The sequence below is a fragment of the Papaver somniferum genome, chromosome 11, assembly GCF_003573695.1.
Source record: "Papaver somniferum cultivar HN1 chromosome 11, ASM357369v1, whole genome shotgun sequence".
Classification (NCBI taxonomy): domain Eukaryota; kingdom Viridiplantae; phylum Streptophyta; class Magnoliopsida; order Ranunculales; family Papaveraceae; genus Papaver; species Papaver somniferum.
The window spans coordinates 119,257,100-119,281,756 of record NC_039368.1 but is presented as its reverse complement, the minus strand read 5'-3'; the positions used below and the strand labels follow the sequence as shown (position 1 = coordinate 119,281,756).

Genomic DNA, 24,657 nt, shown 5'->3' with positions numbered 1-24,657 from the left:
GTTCTCCCAGCATTAGAAATAACGGAGGTACTGGTGTATCTAACAACCAAGTTGTACCGAGTCATGAAGCTGAACCAGTTAAGAGTCCAACCAGTGTAATTGGGAATATTAACCAGGGATTTGAAGAGAATTCAGTTCAATTTCAGCCGGAGAGAGCATCTCCGCCGAAGACCATCTCCGTTTGTTCTAGTGCTTATTTTAAGATGAATGCTGGTACAAATACAACTGCTCCTCCTTTCAACAGAATCACCGGCAGACATCGTGCTACTGCAGTTACGAGTCCAACCAGTGTAATTGGGAATATTAACCAGGGATTTGAAGAGAATTCAGTTCAATTTCAGCCGGAGAGAGCATCTCTGCTGAAGAGCATCTCCATTCGTTCTGGTTCTTATTTTAAGATGAATGCTGGTAAAAATACAACTGCTCCTTCCTCCAACAGAATCACCACTGACGGACTTCGTAGTGCTGCTACACCATTCTATCCTAGAACTTCGGTAAGAATTATCTGTTGAATTTCTGAATTATGATGATTTTTTTCCGATTTATTGATCAATTTTGCTGTATTTATTTGGATTCACAAGAAGTTTTCTAATCCTGGTCCATTTTTTTTGGTTAGTAGTAACTTTTTGTTGTATGAATGGAACAGCTACGAGTCCATATGCCTACTCTTTCTGCTGTTGGTGAGAAGAAGGTCCCAGTGGAATTGGATGCATGCGTTCAAGGAATGTACAAGACCGACCTGTGCAATAAATGGGTACAAACCAATGTAAAAATTATGCTCAGGCCCCACCCATGGATAACCCATAATATGAGGTCCTTATTAAAAGAAGTATAAATCTAGGTCCCGAATTATTAAAAGACTTTGATACCCTTATGCATATTGTCAAGCCCATAATTAAATAAAATTTAAATCTAGGCCCAAAATTATTTAATTTAGACCCGGAATTATTAAAATACAGTGCGAATGTGTAAACAGAAGTTACACATGCATATGGCATGTGTAACCAGAAGTTACACATCCTTATGACATGTGTAATGCAAAGTTACACTTGTATATACAATTATTACTTTAATATTGATTTACAATAATTTCTTAGCATGTGTAACTAGAAGTTACACATGCATTTGTTTAGTGTAACTGAGAGTTACATATGTGTCTATCTAGTGTTACTAAGAGTTACACATGCATCTGACTTGTGTATTTAGCGTCAACTTCAGTTCCAGCGAGACTGTTGCCACGTTTAAGCAATTAGCTTTTATGAAGTTATCTGAAACCTGAAATATAACAACAAGCAATCAGTATTTACACGATTAAAATGAACATTACATACAACACTGTATATTCAGTTTCACAAGCATCTGACTAGTGTAGCTAGCAGTTACACATGCATCTGAATTGTGTAACTGAGAGTTGCGCATGCATATAACATGTGTAACTAGGAGATACACATGCATCTGGATTGTGTAACTTTCAGTTACACATGCATATGACCAGTGTAACTAGGAGTTACACCTGCATATGGAATATGTCATTTATCATGAACTTGAAAGCCTAAGTTACCTAAATCGAAGTATGTGTAATAAAGGTTACACATGCTAATTAGATGTGTAACTTATAGATACACTTCTCCACCACAGGCATTGATATGATAATAAATTTAAATGTAGCATGCTTTAGTTTTAATCTAATTAGCATGTGTAACTAGAAATTGCACATCTAATTAGCATGTGTAACTAGAAATTGCACATCTATTTAGCTTGTGTAACTAGAAGTTATACATCTAATTAGCATGTGTAACTAGAAATTGCACATCTATTTAGATTGTGTAACTAGAAGTTACCAACATTATAGTTAACAAAATGATGTACCTTGACTCTCAAATGGAAATCATCCTAGGCTTCTATTACATCTATCACTCCAAAAGCATCATAGAGATAAACACCAACATTATAAATACCAGTATAGTAAGACTCAAATAAAACATCCATCATTAGGTTGTTATTACATCTACCAATCTAAAAAGAAATTAAAACTTTGCTTAGTACTTCCAGATGCTATTATTGCATCATTTTTGCACAATTTATCCATGTCCAAATGAAACACATGAATATAAGAGGGACAAATACCTTTATCTGAAGCTGTAAGTACTTGACATAGTCAACGATATCATCCATGAGCAAAGGATCATCTTGCCAGTGCGCGCAAACCACATTGAGACCCTCACAGACATCAATTGATCCAGAAAAGTTTATATATATTTAGAAATTACTTCCAATAGAAATACATATTAATATACATACTATAAAATATTAAGAGTAAGCGATTTACCAATAGTGTGAAAGGTTCTCAGACATTTTTGCAGCCAATCCAATTGTTCTTATGAGATCGAGAGTAAATCTGGGTTGGTTTGCAGCTGAAAAATCCATCTTTAAACAACTTCCTAATGTGTTTCCCTGCACAAAACAACACAAAACTAGTAGATCAGCGAACGAGTTTCAATTAGATCAGCAGGTATGCCTCTAAGAACTGCATATCCATCAAATTAGAATGTGTAACTAGTAGATACACATCCATTTAGCATGTGTAACTATAAGTTACACATCTAATTAGCATGTGTATCTACTAGTTTCACATCCATAGTCTACCAATGCTAGTTAAACGTGCAAACTGTCATGTAGAGTACACATGGATGCAAACTGATAAGCAAGGATATGGTTATAGAAATCACAGAATATTCTTCTTAGAGTAGATAAAAGCTAAGCTTATAGTTGGCTAACATATTTAAAAAATGATGTGCATCGATATATATTTCCTAGTAAAATGAATGGGATTTTATTTTAGAAAGAATATGGTAATATTGATCACGAAAGACTTTTCAGTGTTATTACCCAACTCAGTGTTCAAGCCTCCAAGTCAAACAACAATAGATGGATTTTATGGTCTAACTAAGTAAATTAGATTTAGACTCTAATGTAGCATTGGAAGGAATCTAAAAACGTGTCAGTACGTATGCATCATTTAGAAATTATCATCTTTTACCTGAAAGATATCAGTACATATGCATCATTTAGAAATTATCATCTTGAACCACGCCTTGTACCAAAAAAAGTCAGATAACTGACAAAAGAATCGGTAGCCAGCCTTCCGCAATTAGCTACCAGACCACCTGAGCACCACCACAACCACCAACTCCATTTTTGTATTTATAATGAGTACCTGAAAACCATTGGCATATCCATATAACTCACACAAACATAGTCATTCACATCAAATGCTAGCCTGTATTTACATCTCAGTCACCAACACATTTCCACTATGTTCTTCTGCGAATTCCATCAACATCACACCTCTTTGTTTCATCTCCAACAACTTAGTTCAAAAATCGACCTGTAATTTCAGTTCCAAAACCATGTAATTAGCATATGTAACTGGATCAGGCATATATGCAACTAATAAACTGAATTACGTATCATTTAGGGTTTACTCAAACTTTTACACTTATAATTAGCGTATATAAATGGCAGTTACACAACCAATTGGCATGTGTAACTAGTAGCTACATATGCAATTAGTTGTTCAACGGTTGCTGGCTTAAAGTGAGAAACCTACCATAATCAGCCTCCAAAGGTTGCTCGTTAACAACCTCTTGTGATTAGTTGTTCCATTGCCGTTTACAGAAGAATCATCAGCTCCATCTTGCAAGTTTTCTTGGGTAATATATGTGGTTTTACCAGCATGTGTAACTAGTAGTTACACATCCATATAACTTGTGTAACTAGTGTTTACACATCCATATAACTACCGATAAAGCTAGTACAACATACTTAGCATCCAACATTACAAGTGAATATGGCTTATTTATGACAGCCTTTCGCTTCATATAATAAACCTGGAATGGATGTATTACCTTTATAAGGGTTATATAGACAATCGAGAATAGAAGGACAGTACACGAAAAGAAATCAAACATAACATAAACGTACTTGTTGTGTGCCACCTAGAAGCATAATAAGGCGCAACGACCTCAGATTTAGAGAGACAAACCTCAACATCCCGCCACTGTGACAAGCTAATGTACACCTTCGATAAATCATGCAAGATCTTTACTTCCAAGTTTCTATCATGGCTACCACTACCAAGTCATTAAAATACTTAAGTAAATTGCATTAACGATAGATGAGCATATATCTACCACTAACCTGTCTTATGAACCTTATAAGTTTTCTGAATCCCTTGACTTTTATTCTGAACTTGAAGGAGAGCAAGAAGATGAGTATATGTCTCAACATTATTTTTAACTTGACCCTGAGCTATTTGAAGCTTAGCTTTGATGCGTAATAACCTTCCTTGAGACCATTTTCCTGTTTGATCAAGAGCAGCATTAATGATGGTTTCGGCATCGAGATACCGTTTTTGAGATGATAAAATCCGAGTCAACAAAATCCATCCTCTAACGTTGGACCCAGCCTCTAATTTCAGCAACTAAATCGCATAATGTAAAGCATCATCCAACTTTCTCTGCTCGGCATTTTCTATACTAAGATGGTAGATAATGTCAGGGTCTATATATTTCATGGTTCTCTCAGCATTTTGTAATGCTTCCATCGATTCAGACTGTTTTCTCCCCTCTAGGAGTCAGTCATCGTAGATCGTGCTTCAGCTGAAAATGAAACACCTAGAAAGTTATGTGCATAACTATCCATCTGATCACATTTTCGTGATAGCATCTATAGCCCATGATAGCTAACCAAGTTCCTAGATACAAGCTGTGAAACATATCCATACAACATCAACAGATGTTTTAACAATCAGATTTCGTCTTATCATTTATAGATACAAGTCAATAACTGAATTCATTATAATCATGAGAGTTCATCGTTTTTAGCTGATTGAATTCAACTAGTATAACCAACGAATTGAACCTAAAACAACAACATCAACAGTAATTACAACAATCTAAACGTACCTAGATTCAAAACTCATTGATTCCAGAAAAATTATATTGTTCTGCTCTGATCTGAATAGAACAACCAAAATAAAAATCAAAACCTAATAAAACTAAATAAGAAAATAGAACTACTAAATGAGTCAATCATATTGAATGAAAACGAAAACGTTACCTGAAGTAGCTTCAAAACAACAAATTGGAATAAATTGATTGATTCAAATTGGAGTCACCACAATATCACCAACTGAAACCTGGATCATTCAAATTGGAGTTATTATACAAGATGACAAGTACTACCTAGGTTTAATCATGAATAAGTTGTTTCCAAGCATTAACAACCTTCAGATAAGATTGATGAAGAACCAAAATTAGGGGAAAAATCAATCAAATTATTTTCCAGAAACTCTAAAATCAGTAAATAGATTAGAACATTTTTATCGTGATTCTCGAATATGAAGATCAGAACGACAAACTTAGTGTTTTCGTGATTAGTTAAATCAAGTTGCTAGGTTTTTAAAACCGTAAAAAATCTTCTGAAACTTCTTTTGGAAATGAAACGAAGAACTTCAAACAAATAACTAAGATTAGAGAGATAAACTTATCTTTCCAATCGTTTTTGTTGATAATCTCTATATATATTTGCCGATATTGATTCTCAACATGTCTTCCCTGCGTTTCATAAATTTCCTTCAAGAACAGGTACTGCTAATTAATAACGATTTAGGTTTTCCAATCGAGTTACAATTGAATCGAATGGAGTTTCTTTATGCTCAGATTTAGGTTCGTTGATTGATTCTCAACACTGATACGATTCTGCTTCAGATCTGCTCATCAAGGTTTCATTTCACTGGAGAAGTTAAAATTCGTTGATTGATTCTTAACACTGATAAGAACTTCGATTGAATCTATATAGTATTGTCGATGAAGAACCAGATCGTAAACAAGAAACGAAACCAAATCAGAAAAACAAACCCTAGAAATAATTTTCGGTAGAGCCGAGAGAGAAAAAGAAATGAGAAATGAAATATCTTCTGGTTTCCCTCTTGTATTTATTGAAAAGGGTAAAATCGTCATTACGAAAATTCATAAATTGAAATTATGGGCCAGATCTGAAGAAATATTGATATTTTGGGCCTAGTAGTATCATTTTATGAAAATATGAAGTTGACAATATATGATCCATTTGGTGGGGCTTCAAAATATTAAATCCATATAGTAGGGTGGTTCTAGTATTTTTCACATGTAGTTAATATCGGATGCCGGTTTGTTTTGGTCGTGGACCGATATACTGGTACAACATTGTATCGGGGAGATCTCGGTTTCGGTAAAATATCGACTCTAAGTTTATTAATAGATTAGATATGATTCTCTCTTTATGTTATTTCCCTTGCTAGTATTATTCTCTCATTACTATGAGATACTCATGGATATTATTGGGTTTTATATAGGGAATGAAAGAAAGGGAAGACTGCATGGGAGTTTAACCATCATCTGACATGTTATCATCCTAAAAATGATCCATCAAATCCTTCTTCTTCTCTTTTTCAAGAATGGCCGGTGACACGAAAAGGTTACATCCATCCTTTATTGTCAACAACATCAAAACCCTTATACCCATTCTCCTGGACATCAAACAGGATGAATATTCTTCATGGGTTTTCCTTTTCGAACTCCATCTCCAAGCTCATAATCTAGTATTTCTAATTGACAGATCAGCAACTCAAACAGATCTTGATACCGCTACCGTAAACCAGCTAGATGCACTCTGTCGCCAGTGGATGTTCTCTACCATGGCCAAAGATTTAATGCTCACCGTTCTAAAATCAGGAAAAACTGCGAAAGAAATCTGGGATCACCTTAAGAAGCTCTTTCAAGACAACAAAGGAAGTCGCGCAGAAACTCTTGAAAGTAAGTTCGTTAACCTTAAATTTACTGACTGTAATGGTGTTGATGATTACTGTGATAAACTTAAATCGTTCTCCGACCGATTAAGTTATCTCGATTTCCCGATGGATGACAAGCGTTTGGTAATTCAACTTGTCAATGGCCTTCCGGAGGAATACAACACTGTTGCCTCTTTCATTCAACAGTCTATGCCTAGTTTTGATTCTGCAAGATCTCAACTGAGAACGGAAGAGACACGACGTTCTCAACAAACCCTAAACTCTACACAAACAGCACTGGCTGTTGCTGCCTCACATGTGCAGTGTCAACATCAACGACCCAATCGCCCCAACAACGGCAAACGTGGTCCACGACCACCCTCCAGCAGCAGCGTTAACTGGAACCAAAGCCCAGCGGCCCAGCCACCTCTCCTGCCAACGCCCAACATTCATTACACGACCCAACAGACTCCAGGCTACACAGGCTATTCCCGTCAGCCCAACTACCAGCCTCAATGGTATCCCTACTGGCATGGGCCTCCCTGCCCGTACCCTACAGCCCATGCTTGGAAACCACACTCTCCACGACAACACCAACAACGCTCCCAACGTGCACGGTCACCTGGATTAGGTCGTGGCCAAGCCTACTTCACTCCGACTACTGAATTTCTCAAACCGGATGATATTGCAGAGGCATATAGCTCCATGAGTCTTCAATCTCCTGATGAAGATTTTTACATGGACACTGGCGCTACCTCACATCTCACTTCAAATCCAGGTACGCTGCATAACGTTTTCAATTATTGCAAGTTTCGTTCTATTCTAGTTGGCAATGGCAATAGTATTCCAGTTACGGCTAGTGGTACCAAGTTTATACATCTTCCCTCTCGTCTTCTTCATATAAAAGATACTCTTGTTGTCCCTGACATTATCAAAAACTTAGTGTTTTTCCGCAAGTTTACTACTGATAATCATGTGTCTGTTGAGTTTGACCCATCTGGTTTCTCTGTGAAGGATCTGATCTCGAAGAGGACTATTCTACGATATGACAGTTCTTGAGAGCTCTATCCTATCACCAAGTCCATCGCATCTCCTCCTACTCCGCTCTTGCCTCAACCTATCTCTCTTGCTGTATGTTCGCCAGACGTTTGGCATAACCGACTTGGTCATCCTAGCAAAGCTATCTTAGATGTCTTACGCACCAAAAGTTTTATTTCGTGTAATAAAAATTCATGTTCTCAATTGTGTCATTCTTTTCAAGTTAGCAAACATGTTAGATTACCATTTTTTGAGTCCAGTTCCAATGCTTTTGCACCTTTTGATATTATTCATAGTGACTTATGGACCTGTCCATCACATATTCAAACAGGTTTTCGATATTATCTTATTTTATTGGATGATTTCACTAATTATTTATGGGTTTATCCTTAAAAATTCAAATCTCAAGTTTACACCAAATTCTTGGAATTTCACTCTTTCGTTAAAACTCAATTTGAGCGTGACATCAAAAGTTTTCAGTGTGATTTAGGTCGTGAGTTTGATAACTCTTATTTTCATAATTTTGGTCGTACAAATGGATTTGTCTTCCGTTTCTCATGTCCTCAAACCTCCTCCCAGAATGACAAGGCTGAGCGTATGATTCGTCGAGTTAACGACATTACTCGTACTCTTATATCTCACGCCTCAATTCCCTCCAAATACTGGGCCGACTCTCTTAACATGGCGGTCTATCTTCATAACATTTTTCCTACCAAAATTCTCCATTTTCGATCTCCTGTCTTTGCTCTCTATGGTCGACAACCTACAATCATCTTCGTATTTTTGGATGTCTTTGCTATCCCAACCTTTCCTCTACTACACCTCACAAACTTGCTCCTCGCTCTACCAAATGTGTCTTTCTTGGTTTTCCCTCCAATCATCGTGGCTATCGATGTCTCGATCTTACCACACATAAAATCATTATCTCTCGTCATGTAACCTTTGACGAAAATGTTTTCCCTTTCGCAACAACTACCCCCACCGGTCATACAGACTCATAACCCTCTCCCTCACCTATCCACCACTCGTTTGCTGACACTCTTGCATACCCGTCAGCACATCCCTCATCTACTTCGTCTGCTATCCACAGTTCCGCTATTCCATATACTCCTCCTCACAGGCGCAGACATACAGTGCCTCTCACTCCTTCCGCTACCACATCTACTAGTCCAGATCCTACTACTTCAACTGAACATCCTACAATCTCCAATCCATCTACCTCCCCTAGGTCAGTTTCTCCAGTTCCCACTGTTGTCTATCCTCCCAATGATACGTCTCCACCCATCCCTCATCCATCTCTTCCGGTCACTCGGGCCTCCAGAGGAATTTTTTGCCCCAATCACAAACTCAATCTTCATGTTCAGTCCAAATATAAGATCTCTTCGTTGCCTCGCTCCCACCTTTATGATCTTAGGGACCCTAACTGGAATGCAGCCATGCTAGATGAATACACTGCCATGTTGAAAACTAATACTTGGGAACTTGTTCTCCGACCACGCGATGCCCATGTTATCTGGTCTATGTGGATTTTCCGCCACAAATTTCATGCTGACGGTTCCTTGCAGCGTCACAAGGCACGCCTAGTTGCAAATGGTAAGTCCCAACAAATTGGCGTTGATTGTTTTGAAATGTTCAGTCCGGTTGACAAAACAGCGACTATTCGTACAGTGCTTACTATTGTCGTGTCTCGTTCTTGGCCTATACATCAACTGGATGTCAAGAATGCGTTTCTCCACGAGGATTTGACTGAGACAGTTTACATGCACCAACCTCCGGGTTTTGTTGATCCTGAACATCCTGATTATGTATGTCGACTTCGTCGTTCACTTTATAGTCTAAAGCAGGCCCCTCGTGCATGGTTTCAGCGATTTTCCAAGTTCATTACCAATTTTGATTTTCGGGGTAGTACATGTGATCCCTCTCTCTTCGTATACCAATCCGGATCCGAGATGGCATACTTACTTTTATACGTTGATGACATCATTTTAACAGCAAATACCGATCATCTCCTTGGCAAATTTATTACATTGATGAAACGAGAGTTTGCCATGACTGATCTTGGCCTGTTGCATCATTTTTTGGGTATTTCTGTTAATCGCTCATCTTCAGGCCTCTACTTGTCTCAGTCAGTTTACGCGAAGGACATCATTGCTCGTGCATCCATGACAAACTGTAATCCTGTGGCCACACCAGTTGATACCAACTCAAAACTAAGTGCAACATCCGGTCCAGTGATCGGGGATCCTACTTTATACCGAAGCCTGGCTGGAGCTCTTCAGTTTCTCACTTTCACTAGACCGGACATTTCTTATGCAGTTCAGCAGGTATGTTTATTTATGCATGACCCTAGGGAGCCTCACATGCAGGCCCTTAAGAGGATCCTTCGCTATATTCAGGGTACTCTTGATCATGGCTTGTTCATGTCTGCTACTACACTCACTGGATTAACTACTTATTCTGACGCTGATTGGGCTGGGTGTCCGGATTCCCGACGATCCAGTTCTGGATTTTGCATCTTTCTAGGTAACAACCTAGTTTCCTGGTCTTCTAAGCGCCGGGCAACCGTCTCTCGCTCAAGTGCTGAAGCTGAATATCGGGGAGTGGCCAATGCTGTTGCAGAGACTACTTGGCTTCACGACTTACTTCTTGAGCTTCATCTACCTCTACGACGTGCCACCATTGTATACTGTGATAACGTCAGTGCCGTCTTTATGTCTGGTGATCCTGTTCAACATCAACGCACCAAACATGTGGAGATTGATATACATTTTGTTCGTGATCGCGTTCGTATTGGTGATATTCATATACTGCACATCCCCTCGGAAAATCAATATGCTGATATTTTTACCAAGGGCCTTCCACGACAGCTGTTTACTCGTTTCCGTGCTAGTCTGAGCGTCTGCTCTTCTCCCGCTCCGATTAAGGGGGTGTAATAGATTAGATATTATTTAGATATGATTCTCTCTTTATGTTATTTCCCTTCCTAGTATTATTCTCTCATTACTATGAGATACTCATGGATATTATTGGGTTTTATATAGTGGATGAAAGAAAGGGAAGACTCCATGGGAGTTTAACCATTATCTGATATTTATATCTATAATTTTTATAATAAACACTTGTATGTCACATCAAATTTATATCTATAACTTTTATATTACTAGTAAAATTGCATGTGCCAGGCACATGCTGCAAATTCAATGTCTAATCCAAAATTCGTTTTTATTTTGTTAGCTTTTTTCTTTTTTAATTACACCAATGACTAACCTATATATTAGGATACCAAAATGCACAAATTAAAGCATGTTTCATTTAGCCTCCACGATCGTGAATGAAGTGTCATCGATCATTTAGCTTTTGGCATCTCACATACACGTGGCAGTGCAAATGGCTTATAGGAAAAGGTCTGTACTCCAAATTAATGAAAATCTAGGCTAGGGTGTATCATCGTAAAAACTAGGGATAAGATGAACTATTTTCAGTTACCACCACCTCCGCGGCTCCACCCACCGTCTTCAGTTACAACTCTACCATTAACGATTTAAAAATATCATGCTGTTTACTTTAGCAATTGATCTTTTAAGGGATGTTTATTGAGTCTTCATCTTGTTATATATCCGTAATTGGAATTCCGCTGCTTTGAAATGCAATCAACTTATTTTTTAAAAATCCAAAAGGTGAATTTAATCTTAGATTCTAGATTCAAGCTGATAGTCCATATTTTGTTGATTCTCTAATCTCTATATAGTTTGGATTAAATATACATTAATTGAATGAGCACAAAAACATTCATCTCTGAATAATTGGTCGGTAATTTATCAGTGGCGGTGGCGGCAATGGTTATTAGGGGGTTCTGATGAGCATCAATTGAATCTCGCTATTGAGATTGAGAAGAAGAATTATTTCGGTTGCGAAAAAGGGTTTCTGATAATTGTTCTGCTGGACATTTGATGAGAATCATGAGATTCAGGGATTTTATTACATATCAGAGAAATCCTAAATTTCCCTGATGTTCCGAAACTATCACGTATCGGAAAATTGGTTGTACCGTTTTCGTGTATATCGGCCGATATTATCAGCATAAAATCGTCTCGCGATATTATAGTTTCCGTTTCGCTCCACCAACGGTACCGGTAATATCGCCGATATTTCGGCCGGTACGGGCGAAATTGACTGGACTACGAACAGGTGTATGTCGATATGAGGACCAGTGTCAATTTGCGCATGGATTTGGTGAACTGCGTCCTGTGGTTCGTCATCCTAGATACAAAACTGAAGTTTGCAGAGCGGTACATATAAAGAGGGAAAAAAACAACAGAAAAGAAGGAAAGGAAATAAGAAGCTAGTACTAGAGACTAGAGAGCAGAGTACATATAAAGAGAGTAGGCATATCAGAATCATAAATACAGAAAAACAAAAATAGAAGCACGCATGAGATAAAGTCATTGATAATAATAACATTAGGGGGTTGTTGGGTTGTTGCACATTATTGGATTTACTGAGCACTGGTTCATTTGGATGGCAGAAGAGAAGAAACGGTGCAAGAAATAGAGGTTTGATATTTTGTTACGATATTGAGGGAATTTTTAGTATCTTGATCATCTACCACATTGTCTGTATTTTTTGGGGTTATACTACAGGGGTTATCTGGGAAGAGGTACTTGTTGTTGAGTAGTCACGTTAATTGCAATGGTGGTGTCCAAGTACAAAAAAAGCCAAAAATATCCATTTTGTAATGATGAAATTTTTTGCTCTAGTAAACGATCTTCGTTTGAAGTTTCCTCGTCATACCGGCTATTTTTATACTTTTTGAAGTATGAAAATGGGAAATGTAAGAAACGATCCTACAGTTAAAAACCCGATTTACAAATGCATCATACTGCTACAAACAATTTCCAAAATGGTCATTAAAATCGTTTGGGTCAGAGTTAAGTCGGAATGGCTCTGCCAAATTACGTATTTGGCCTTGAATTTGGGTGACCCATGAGAAGGAACAAAAAAACTGATTGGGAAAACTCAAAAGTGAAAAATACTAGAAACACCCTATTATATGGGTTCAATATTTTGAAGCCCCACCAAATGGATCATATATTTTCAACTCCATACTTTCAGAAAATGATATTGCTAGGCTCAAAGAATCAAATTTTCTTCAGATCTGGCCCATAATTAATTATTACGAATTTTAATAATACCAAGAATACCCTTTAGTATTTATTCAAGAGTAATATCATAATACATTTTCATTTTTCTATTTTCTTTCTCTCTCATCTTGATCTCTCTCTCTGCTGTAGAAAAATAGTTTATAGGGTTTCTGAGATTCATCTTTATCTCTATCAGGGTAAATTATTGTCATTGATGGCGACGATGGAGATCACAAATCCACCACCAGGAGAAGGAGGAGCATCAGTTTCAGTAGAAAAAATAAATCCACGAAACAGATTCGAATTAATAGATCCGCAGATTCAACATGAATTCATCAAAAATCTAAGTATGAGTATCATCCTCTATTAATGCAATTCACTTTCATTTCTTGGTTTGTTAAGACTCTCTCATACGCTGTATTTGTCTCCTTGGACAGTGAAGAAAAAAAATCAAAGCTCTTGTGGAGCAGCAGAGGAATAGTCAAATGAAAATGAATTGTATATATCTGTCAGGGATTTTTTTTCCAGATTCGTAATATGATTTTAATCTTTATTTTTGATTTCAGATTTGTAAACAGCTTTGATTAGAAACATTTTTACTATTTCAACTGATATTCTTTGATGAACTCGTAACCGGAGTTTACATCTGTTATAGTCTGCTCTTTACATTGGTTTTTAGATGAAAATCTTGAAAACATATTACAAAAATTTGCTAGGTTTCTTTATTGAGAATCAATCAATCTCTTTATCTTAATTCTCGACTGAAATTCTGTTTTCAGATTTGATATCAACGAATCGTTATCTTATTAATGCTATAGATTACGTAGCTTATGCTGATGAGATTAAAGAAGGGCTAAAACATTGTGTTGTTCAATTCTACAACAATCTAGTGAATGATAATTTTTGTTACAGTATGTGTAACCTGAGGTTACACATATATATCATGTTGTATTTTTAGCATGGAATTTGTATTTTTCAGTTTATTTTTTGTTTTTTATGAATTTACTGTGAGTTTTTTGTTTGATACTGAGAAAAGGATAAAGAAAAAATCTTGTTTCAGAAGAACAACTTTAAATTGATGATGTAGACATGCTGTTTTTTTGTTACAGTATGTGTAACTTGAGGTTACACATATATATCATGTTGTATTTTTAGCATGGAATTTGTATTTTTCTGTTTGTTTTTTGTTTTTTATGAATTTACTGTGAGTTTTTTGTTTGATACTGTGAAAAGGATGAAGAAAAAATCTTGTTTCAGAAGAACAACTTTAAATTGATGATGTAGACATGCTGTTTTTTTTTTGTTACAGTATGTGTGACTTGAGGTTACACATATATATCTTGTTGTATTTTTAGCATGGAATTTGTATTTTTCTATTTGTTTCTTATTTTTTTTGAATTTTTTGTGAGTTTTTTGTTTGATACCGAGAAGAGGATGAAGAAACAATCTTGTTTTGGAAGAACAACTTTAAATTGATGATGTAGACATGTTGTTTTTTGTTACAGTATGTGTAACTTGAGGTTACACGTATATATCTTGTTGTATTTTTAGCATGGAATTTGTATTTTTCTCTTTGTTTCTTGTTTTTTGTGAATTTTTTGTGAGTTTTTTGTTTAATACTGAGAAGAGGATGAAGAAACAATGTTGTTTCAGAAGAACACCTTCAAATTGATGATGTAGTCATGTTGTTTTTTGTTACAGTATGTGTAACTTGAGGTTACACATATATATCCAGTTGTATTTTTAGCATGGAATTTGTATTTTTCTATTTGTTTCTTATTTTTTTTGAATTTTTTGTGAGTTTTTTGTTTGATACCGAGAAGAGGATGAAGAAACAATCTTGTTTTGGAAGAACAACTTTAAATTGATGATGTAGACATGTTGTTTTTTGTTACAGTATGTGTAACTTGAGGTTACACGTATATATCATGTTGTATTTTTAGCATGGAATTTGTATTTTTCTCTTTGTTTTTTGTTTTTTATGAATTTACTGTGAGTTTTTTGTTTGATACTGTGAAAAGGATGAAGAAAAAATCTTGTTTCAGAAGAACAACTTTAAATTGATGATGTAGACATGCTGTTTTTTTTTGTTACAGTATGTGTGACTTGAGGTTACACATATATATCTTGTTGTATTTTTAGCATGGAATTTGTATTTTTCAGTTTGTTTTTTGTTTTTTATGAATTTACTGTGAGTTTTTTGTTTGATACTGAGAAAAGGATGAAGAAAAAATCTTGTTTCAGAAGAACAACTTTAAATTGATGATGTAGACATGCTGTTTTTTTGTTACAGTATGTGTAACTTGAGGTTACACATATATATCCTGTTGTATTTTTAGCATGGAATTTGTATTTTTCTGTTTGTTTTTTGTTTTTTATGAATTTACTGTGAGTTTTTTGTTTGATACTGTGAAAAGGATGAAGAAAAAATCTTGTTTCAGAAGAACAACTTTAAATTGATGATGTAGACATGCTGTTTTTTTTTTGTTACAGTATGTGTGACTTGAGGTTACACATATATATCTTGTTGTATTTTTAGCATGGAATTTGTATTTTTCTATTTGTTTCTTATTTTTTGTGAATTTTTTGTGAGTTTTTTGTTTGATACCGAGAAGAGGATGAAGAAACAATCTTGTTTTGGAAGAACAACTTTAAATTGATGATGTAGACATGCTGTTTTTTGTTACAGTATGTGTAACTTGAGGTTACACGTATATATCCTGTTGTATTTTTAGCATGGAATTTGTATTTTTCTCTTTGTTTCTTGTTTTTTATGAATTTTTTGTGAGTTTTTTGTTTAATACTGAGAAGAGGATGAAGAAACAATGTTGTTTCAGAAGAACACCTTCAAATTGATGATGTAGTCATGTTGTTTTTTGTTACAGTATGTGTAACTTGAGGTTACACATATATATCCAGTTGTATTTTTAGCATGGAATTTTTATTTTTCTGTTTGTCTCTTGTTTTTTGTGAATTTTTTGTGAGTTTTTTGTTTTATACTGAGAAGAGGATGAAGAAACAATGTTGTTTCAGAAGAACAACTTCAAATAGATGATGTAGTCATGCTGTTTTTTGTTACAGTATGTGTAACTTGAGGTTACACGTATATATCCAGTTTTATTTTTAGCATGTGTAACTTGAAGTTACACATATATATCATGTTGCATGTGTATTTGTAAATAGTTGTAGCATTTGTATCTTTAAGACACATTTGTATCTATTGCTTTCTGCATATGATATATTTCTCCTGTTGAGTATGTTGATGACTCATTTTATGTTTAGCTTGCCGGAAGCTATTGGTTATCAAGTTGTGGTGGTGTTGATGGTGGAGGTGCAGGTTTTGGAGGAGGATGAGGAAGCAGTGGTGGTACTGGATCATATTTGGAGGATAATTTGTATTTGGAGTTAGTGGTGGTGTTTTGGCATGAAGTTGAGAGGTTTGGTATGGATGTTAGAGCTGTATTAGACACTTTAAGTTGGATCTACTTTACATTATGCTTGTCTTAGTGGTGGTGTTTTGGTATGGATGTGTTAGACATTGTAATTTGGATCTACTTTACATTCTGCTTGTCTTAGTGATGGTGTTTTGGTATGGATGTGTCATTTTTAGTTACACAATCTAAATAGATGTGTAATTTCTAGTTACACATGCTAATTAGATGTGTAACCTTTACTTACACATACTTTGCTTTAGGTAACTTACGCTTGCAAGTTCATGATAAATGGCATATTTCATATGCAGGTGTAACTCCTAGTTACATAAGCCAGATGCATGTGTATCTCCTAGTTACACATGTTATATGCATGTGTAACTCTCAGTTACACAATTCATATGCATCTAGTCAGATGCTTGTGAAACTGAATATACATTTTTGTATGTACTGTTCATTTTAATCTTATAAATACTGATTGTTTGTTGTTATATTTTAGGTTTCAGATAACTTCTTAAAAGCTAATTGCTTAAATGTGGTAATGGTCTCGCTGGAACTGGAGTTGACGCTGAATACACAAGTCAGATGCATGTGTAACTCTCAATTACACTAGATAGACACATATGTAACTCTCAATTACACTAGACAGATGTGTGTGTAAATTCTAGTTACACATGCTAAGAAATTGTTGTAAATGAATATTAAAGTAATACATGTATTTATTTTATGTTTTATTTTTGATGTTTATTTTCTACATATATATATACAAGTGTAACTTTGCATTACACATGTCATAAGGATGTGTAACTTTTGGTTACACTTGCCATATGCATGTGTAACTTCTGTTTACACATTCACACTGTATTTTAATAATTTCGGGCCTAAATTAAATAATTTTGGGCCTAGATTTAAATTTTATTTAACTATGGGCCTAAATTTTAATTAAGGGCCTCATATTATGGGTTATCCATGAGTGGGGCCTGAGCATAATTTTCAAAAATACTAGAATCACCCAACTAAATGGGTTATATATTTTCAAGCCCACCAAATGGATTCATTATTATAAATTCCATAATTAAACTTTTTGATATTTCTAGGCCCATAACTTTAATTTTTGGGGCCAGGTTTTAAAATTTTCCGGATTTGCTGACGTCAGCGGATCCTTTAATAAAACTTAAAATACCAAAATTAACCTTTACTATTTATAGTCGTTTTTATACCTACCACAAACTGAATTTCAATTTTCTCTTCCATTCGCTCTCGTTCGGAGACAGATTTCCAGATTTTTCTTTTCAGACGAATTCGTGTCTGATTGTTTTCATACTGAAATTCATTAGTTTGATAGGAAGAAAACGTGAAGAAGAACAAGATATTTGTTAATTCGTTGAGCTGTATTCATCGATTTGGTTGAGTTGCATTCATCGTTTTTTCAGATCTGACGATTTTTTGAAGATGCTTTGATGAACAACGAATAGGTTTGTTCGATTTATCTTTTCTGTTCGATTTTATCAACAATGAGATTGTGAAGATGCATTTTCTGATCGGTTTCTTCACTTCTATCTTCCATTGATGTCTGTCTCTTGTTGTTGTTTTTTGAGTCTGAGAAGTGGTATAAGAGAGGCTGGAATATAGGAAGCTCAAATGGGTACGAATCTGTTGTTTGTTAGATCTTATTGATTTCGATTTCATGATTTTTTTTCTTATTTTTTTTTCAGATTTGGAATTTTTTGATACGAAGAAGAGGAAGAAGAAATAGATCATTTCAGAAGAGCAATCAGAAAACAAGGTACGGATTCTTGTTGTTGTCTGTTTTCGAATTTGTTTTTTTATTTTTCAGTTTTGTTGTCGATTATAAGAAGAACACGAGATCTAGTATTTGTTGAATTACGTTTATAATTCTTTTGATTATAAGAAGATGCTTTGATGAAGAAACAACAATATATCTGAACAAGAACAATAAATCTAGGTTTAGTTATGTTTTATAAAATGTGTAACTTCAAGTTACACATATTGTTTTATTGTTCTGTAACTGCATTTTTTTGTTGTTGCATGTGTAAGTGCTATTTTGTTATTGCATGTGTTATCTGAGAAGAAATTTACTAGCTGGAATTTGTTGTTTTTATAACAACAAATCTGTTTAGACGTGCTTTTTTGTAACATGTGTAACTTGAAGTTACATATATTGTTCTGTAGCATGTTTAATTTTTTCTTGAAATGTTTTTAGCTTGCTACATATGATATACTTCTCACGAGGGGGCAACGCCCCCGAGTGAATTGCGTTCGTGTTTTTTTTGTGTATTATTATTGAATTGTGTTCGCTTTTACTTGGTCAGGTTGTCATGGCTGTTTCTAGTTCCCTTGCTATTGTTCACTATTTTTCTGATTTCATCACCACTCGAGTTAGTATTGAGACCACACTTGATCAGTTTAAAGCCGAAGTTTGTAGGCAATTGAAGCAGTTTACTCCTCTTGGTATTTCATTCTTCTTCCGAGAAGATGGGAAAGATCTTCCGGTTGACTGTGATTATTCGCTTCGAGCGCTTGCTTCTCTCACAAACAATCAGAAGAAGGCCAGTTTTGATATATTCTTGCAAAATGTTACTCATTTGGCCTCATCATCTAGCTCTAGGGCAGTTTCTTCTATTTCTAATGGTTCCAGTATGTCTTCAAGAAACAATCACGTAGTTGGAATGTATATCTGGAAGATAGGAGCAAGCCTGCAAAACCGTTGTTGTCGGATGGTTGGACTAAGGTCCTCGGCGAGATTGGTTATGTGTTTGTGGAAGGAGTTAAAGATGTCAGGATTCCATACACCAAATACCGTCTTCGCACTGGTTTCAAGATAATTGTAACACACAATGAGCATTCTAGGTTCACGGCTAAGTGTGCAGATAGCAAATGCGTCTGGAAATTTCATGCAGCTTCTATTGATGAAAGGAACGAAATGTTTCAGGTATTTTTCTTTTGGTTCTGTTTGATTTTTTTGTCACATGATGTTTTTGTTACAGTATGTGTAACTTTGGTTACACATGATGTTTTTGCACCAGATTGGTGTGTTTTTAGCTTCTACTGTAGTTTTTCTTTCAGTATGTGTAACTTTGGTTTACACATTATGTTTTTTTGTACCAGATTGGTGTTTTTGGTTGATTTATTTGTATTTTGTATCAACTTTTTCAGGTCAGAGCTTATAACCCTGAGCACACTTGTGGTGCTGGTGGGCGCAATTTGAATCAAACATACTCAACCAGGTTCTCGTCTAGTTTGATTGAGGAAGAAGTTCGCAAAAATCCTCACAAGAAGCCAAGACAAATTGCAGATGATTTCCAGATCAACTATGGAATTAACATGGAGTATTATCAAGCCTATCATGGTAGGGAGAAGGTATATGAGACCATTTATGGTGACGATGTTAAGTCATACTCGTACTTGGTGTGGTATATTAATGCTATAAAGGACACCAACCCTGGTAGTGTGATAGACTTCCAACTTAATCCTGGAAAGCAAGAGTTCAAACGTATTTTCATCTCCTTGGTACCGGTTTTGTCGTCCAATGGTCTATTTGGATGCTACTTTCCTTACTGGTAGATTCAGAGGATGCTTGATGGCGGCTAGTGGCATCAATGGTGATAAAGGTATATTTTCTTAAGTAACTCTCAGTGCACATTTGGGATGTAACTCTTAACTTCAAGATACACATTGTTTTTTAGGATGTGTAACTTCAAGTTACACATTTGTTTTTCTGTTGTTGTGCAACTTATTTTAACTTCATTTTCTGCACAATTTGTAGGATTTTTTCCTCTTGCTATGGGACTATGTGATTCTGAGACTATAGACAACTCGGATTGGTTTTTGAGAAATCTGCTACAAGTTGTTGGTGACGGGAGACTAATTACCTTTCATTCTGATCGCCATGAGGGACTCTTACAAGGTGTTCCACTTCACTATCCAGAGTCATTCCATAGCTTCTGTTACTATCATTTGAAGATGAATCTTCCCATCAACGGATCTGATCCTAGGTACACTCTTATGCTTGACCTCTTCCAAGAAGCGACGTACACACTCACACCTGAAAACCATTACAAGGCCATTCAGAAAATAAGAGATCTGAATTGTGATTGGGTTGCTGATTAAATTGCAACCATCCCACCTGAATCATATGCGAATGCATTTTTTGAAGGTTGTCGGTATGGGCGTACATCTAACCAAATAGCAGAATCATACAATAGTTGGATTAAGGTTCACAAGAAGATGCCTGCATTTGCTCTTCTTGATCAGGTTTTGCCGAGTTCTTTTTTTTGTTTCTTGTCTTTTGTTTCTTGTTTTGTCACTTTGTAGAGATTTATAAGTTTTCTTTTTATTTTTCTTTTCAGATTAGGATGAAAAATATGAGAATAATGGCTAAGCGTCGTGTTATTGATGATGCTATGATGACTCCTTTAACTCCAGAGTACGAGGGAAGGCTCGAGTCTCTACAAGATGAAGGTTTAGCATGGAAAGTAATTGTTTCTAGTCCTACCGTGTTTGAAGTTTTAAGCGAAAGGACTCACAGAGTGGATCTAGAACACTCTACCTGCACCTGTCAAAGGTTTTTTTCTTATGCTTTTCTTTTTCTTTTATTGTATGTTGATTTTTTGAAAGTTTACAGGGTGTGTAAGTTCTAGTTACACTAGATATAAGCATATGTAACTGGCAGTTACACATTTTATGCATGTGTAACTGAAAGATACACATCCTGCATATGCAATTATGTTTTATTGAGTGTACATTTATCTGTTTTTTGGTTGTTTTTTCTATTTAAAGGTGGAGTGTGAAAGGTTTTCCTTGTGCCCATGCTCTTGCAGCGATACGAAAGGTTAAACGTGAACCAATTGATTTCATTTCACCGTACTTTACAAGCGACTATTATAAGAGGACTTATTTGCATGCCATCCAACCAATTCCCAACTACAACAGGCTTGCTGATATTGACAAATCCAACACCATCAACCCTCCATCTGTCATAAAGAGACAACCAGGTAGACCCCAAGGCAAAAGGATTTTAAGCAAAGGTGAAAAGGAAGCAAAGAGGAAAATTAATTGTAGCAATTGCAAGGAAACTGGTCACAACAGGGCAAGTTGCAAGAATCCTCCGAAGTTCACACCCCTAGCTTTTTAAGCTGAAGAAGTTCATTTCTGCAAGTATTGATCTTAATTTTTAAACATGTGTAACTTCAAGTTACTTAACCTGTTGCATACTTCTGAAACCTTTGCAAACAACAGAAAAATTCTAATAACAGCTTGTAGTCGACAAAAGTAAACAAGTTTTTATATCAATGAATTTAAATCCAAAGATATAGAAGTTTTTTGTAAATCTACTAACTGCAGAAATTTAAAATATGATTGTGTAACCAGAAGTTACATTTGCTGTGAATGCATGTGTAACATCAGTTTACACATCATAAATGCATATGTAAACTCAGGTTACACCTTCTGCATCAGATTAAGATTTCCAACTTTAAGTTGCTTAACCTTTAGTTGGTCAACCTGTGGCATACTTTATGAAACATGTACAAACAGTAATAGAAGTTCTAACAAGATAAAAGTTTTTAATTCAAAGAACTTCAATCCAAAAATATTTTCAAAACCAAGAACTGTTAAAACCTACTAACTGATGCAATTTAAAAGTTTCTAACAACATTTTTTCCAAGTCTAACATCTACTTGTTGCCAACAAAATATTTGCGAGTACAGAATTTCTTCTAATCCTAATGACTGCTTTTTTACAAATCTCTGGATGGATCCGAAAGAATCTTGTATAGCATGCTTCCTCTCATGTGGTTCAGCTTGGAAGTCCACCATAGCATCATATTTGAGTTTAGTTTTTTGTCAAGTGGTTTATTCTTCATCCTCATCTTCATGTAATTGCATACACATGGAAGACAGTCAGGAATTGTACCTTGTTGTGGCGAAGGGAGCATCTTGGTATTTCCATTCATCCCAGGAGCAAGATGACAGTAGAGTGACAGTTCTGTAGTTATTGCAAATGCATATTTCTTGGCTTGCAGAAGGTGGTCAGACCTGACTTCCTTAGCGGTTAACGAGTTCATGTGGGACCAAGGTTTAGAGATCTTCAATTCATACTCCATAAGTGTGTAGTGTTTGTTGTTGTTGCACATTGGGGCGAAAAGTCTGACTGCATCCTTGTACTTGACATACTCCTTCGCAAGCTTTGGAATCCAAAATGTCTTGAACTCATTGTAATCCCTTGAGAAAGAGGTCTGCAAAAACCATTTGGAATGTAAAACTCACATTTTAAATCAAAATTTACAAATGCACAAGTCATTATGTAAATAGAAGTTACACATAGGGCCTTTGGTTTTACACTAGAAAAAAAAGATGTGTAACTTCAGATTACAAATTATAAATGGTTGTGTAACTTCAGATTACACATTATAAATGCAATAAGATTTCAAATGTATCGAAGTACTTACGTATGCTTTTGGCGACAGGAATATCGCTTTTTCATACTTGTTGTTAGAATTCATCTTTGTCCTCAATCTGCTAATGTAGAAGTCGATGAATTCTGACTCCAAAAAGGATTCTTTCTCGGTAAGTTGTAGCATTAGTTCTCCAGATATATCAAACATATGATTACCATCTTCGTCGCATTCAATCCAAGCAATGTCTCTGCATTACAAAGAAGTAAACTATTATTAATCAATATAACATAATCAAGTAGTAAAATACAACAATCAATAACTGAATCAAGCCTACTTGGAGTCAAGCTACTTACGTTTTCGAATGAGTATTGAAATATTCAAGCACTTTCTCTTTTTTATCGCCTTCCATCCTTTCGATAACTTCTGAACCTTTGACATCCTTTTTCAGCCTCCTCAGCCATTCTTTCTTCCTCTACTTCTGGAACTGCGACCATTCTTTCTTCATTCACAGTGTTTTTAATGTTCTTTGACCTCTTTTCATACTGCTTCAGATTTTGTGTTGGAACTTTTCTATTCCTTATCACACGTTGTTCTATGAATGCTGGTTGGTTTTCTCTTATTGTATTCGCAACTTCCTCCAGTAACTGTCCTGCAGGTTTTGGAGTTTTATCTAATCCAAGGCTAAAAAGGTTTTCATGTGTTGTAGCTGCGCAAACAAATATAAGCAGAATCTCAGTAAATTGGCACATATGTGTAACTTTTACACAAGCCAAAATAATAATGTATTGTATGTAACCTCAAGCTACACATGCCTTTTACCATATGTAACTTGAGGTTACACTTCCATTACAAACAAAACAAGACAAAATAATAATGTACCATATGTAACCTCAAGCTACACATGCCTTTTACAATGTGTAACTTGAAGTTACACTTCCAATACAAACAAAACATTAAGGAAAAACAAAACGGAAGAGTGGTTACCACTTGAGATAGGTTCTGCATTCTCCATCACTTCAGGCCCAGGTTCAGTTTTGCGCAGCTTTGCAGCAGTTTGAGCTTGCAGAATTGTTGGTGTATTTCCAGCTGCAAGGCTCATACATGGAACTGCACAAGGATTGAAATGAGAATTAGGATGATGATGACGATGACGATGACGATGTTCAAAGACCTTAGTGTGAATTAATTGGGTAACTCTATCAAGTTAAAGAAGCATATTAATAATGAAACACTACTTACATTCTTCATTGAAGGACATTTGTGTGTCATCTTTCTCTTCCTCTTGCTCAGTCTCTTTATCGGGCACTTGTTCTTCATGCTCAGTACCTCCATCCCCTTGTTGCTCAGTACCTGCATGCAGTAACTCTTCTTATTCATGCTCAGTAGTAGCCCCACGCTCAGTACCTCCATGTTTTTCATGCATAAGCACTTTTTCTTCATGCTCAGTACCTCCATCCCCTTGTTGCTCAGTACCTCCATGCAGTAACTCTTCTTTTTCATGCTCAGTAGTAGCCCCACGCTCAGCACCTCCATGTTCTTGTCCACCATCTCCTCTTTTCATATTCTTTTCCTGTGTCACATCGTAAGGTTGAAATCCCAATGCTAGCATAATATCGCAAGCTAAAGTGTGCTTGTCAGTGACGTTCTGATCTTTGATCCCTTCTCTGGCAAGCTTATGCACTGCATCAAACACTTTCTGCTTTTCTTGCAGTTGCTCTTTCAGATAGGAATTCTCAATAGTTTGCTCTTTCAACCAACTTTGCAGGTCGTCTTTGCTGGGTACAACGGTCGATACCC

At 35.8% G+C, this 24,657-nt stretch overlaps 1 protein-coding gene across 1 annotated transcript; it reads left to right on the top strand.

The window, feature by feature from the left end:
- Positions 1-12,070: 12,070 nt before the first annotated feature.
- On the top strand, positions 12,071-21,597 carry LOC113325007. Its single transcript, XM_026573254.1, has 11 exons — positions 12,071-12,159; positions 12,396-12,423; positions 12,511-12,527; positions 16,294-16,378; positions 18,776-19,134; positions 19,314-19,395; positions 19,620-19,956; positions 20,230-20,553; positions 20,620-20,717; positions 20,813-21,027; positions 21,243-21,597. The coding sequence occupies exons 1-11, from the start codon at positions 12,071-12,073 to the stop codon at positions 21,595-21,597; spliced, it is 1,989 nt and encodes a 662-aa protein (XP_026429039.1).
- Positions 21,598-24,657: the final 3,060 nt, after the last annotated feature.

Excerpts from the sequence above, each read along its gene's own strand:
- LOC113325007 (XM_026573254.1), top strand. The coding sequence starts at position 12,071 with ATGAGGACCAGTGTCAATTTGCGCATGGATTTGGTGAACTGCGTCCTG. Across the intron at positions 19,135-19,313 it reads AACAATCACGTAGTTGGAAT|GTTCACGGCTAAGTGTGCAG; the intron begins GTATATCTGGAA and ends TGAGCATTCTAG. Across the intron at positions 19,396-19,619 it reads AAAGGAACGAAATGTTTCAG|GTCAGAGCTTATAACCCTGA; the intron begins GTATTTTTCTTT and ends CAACTTTTTCAG.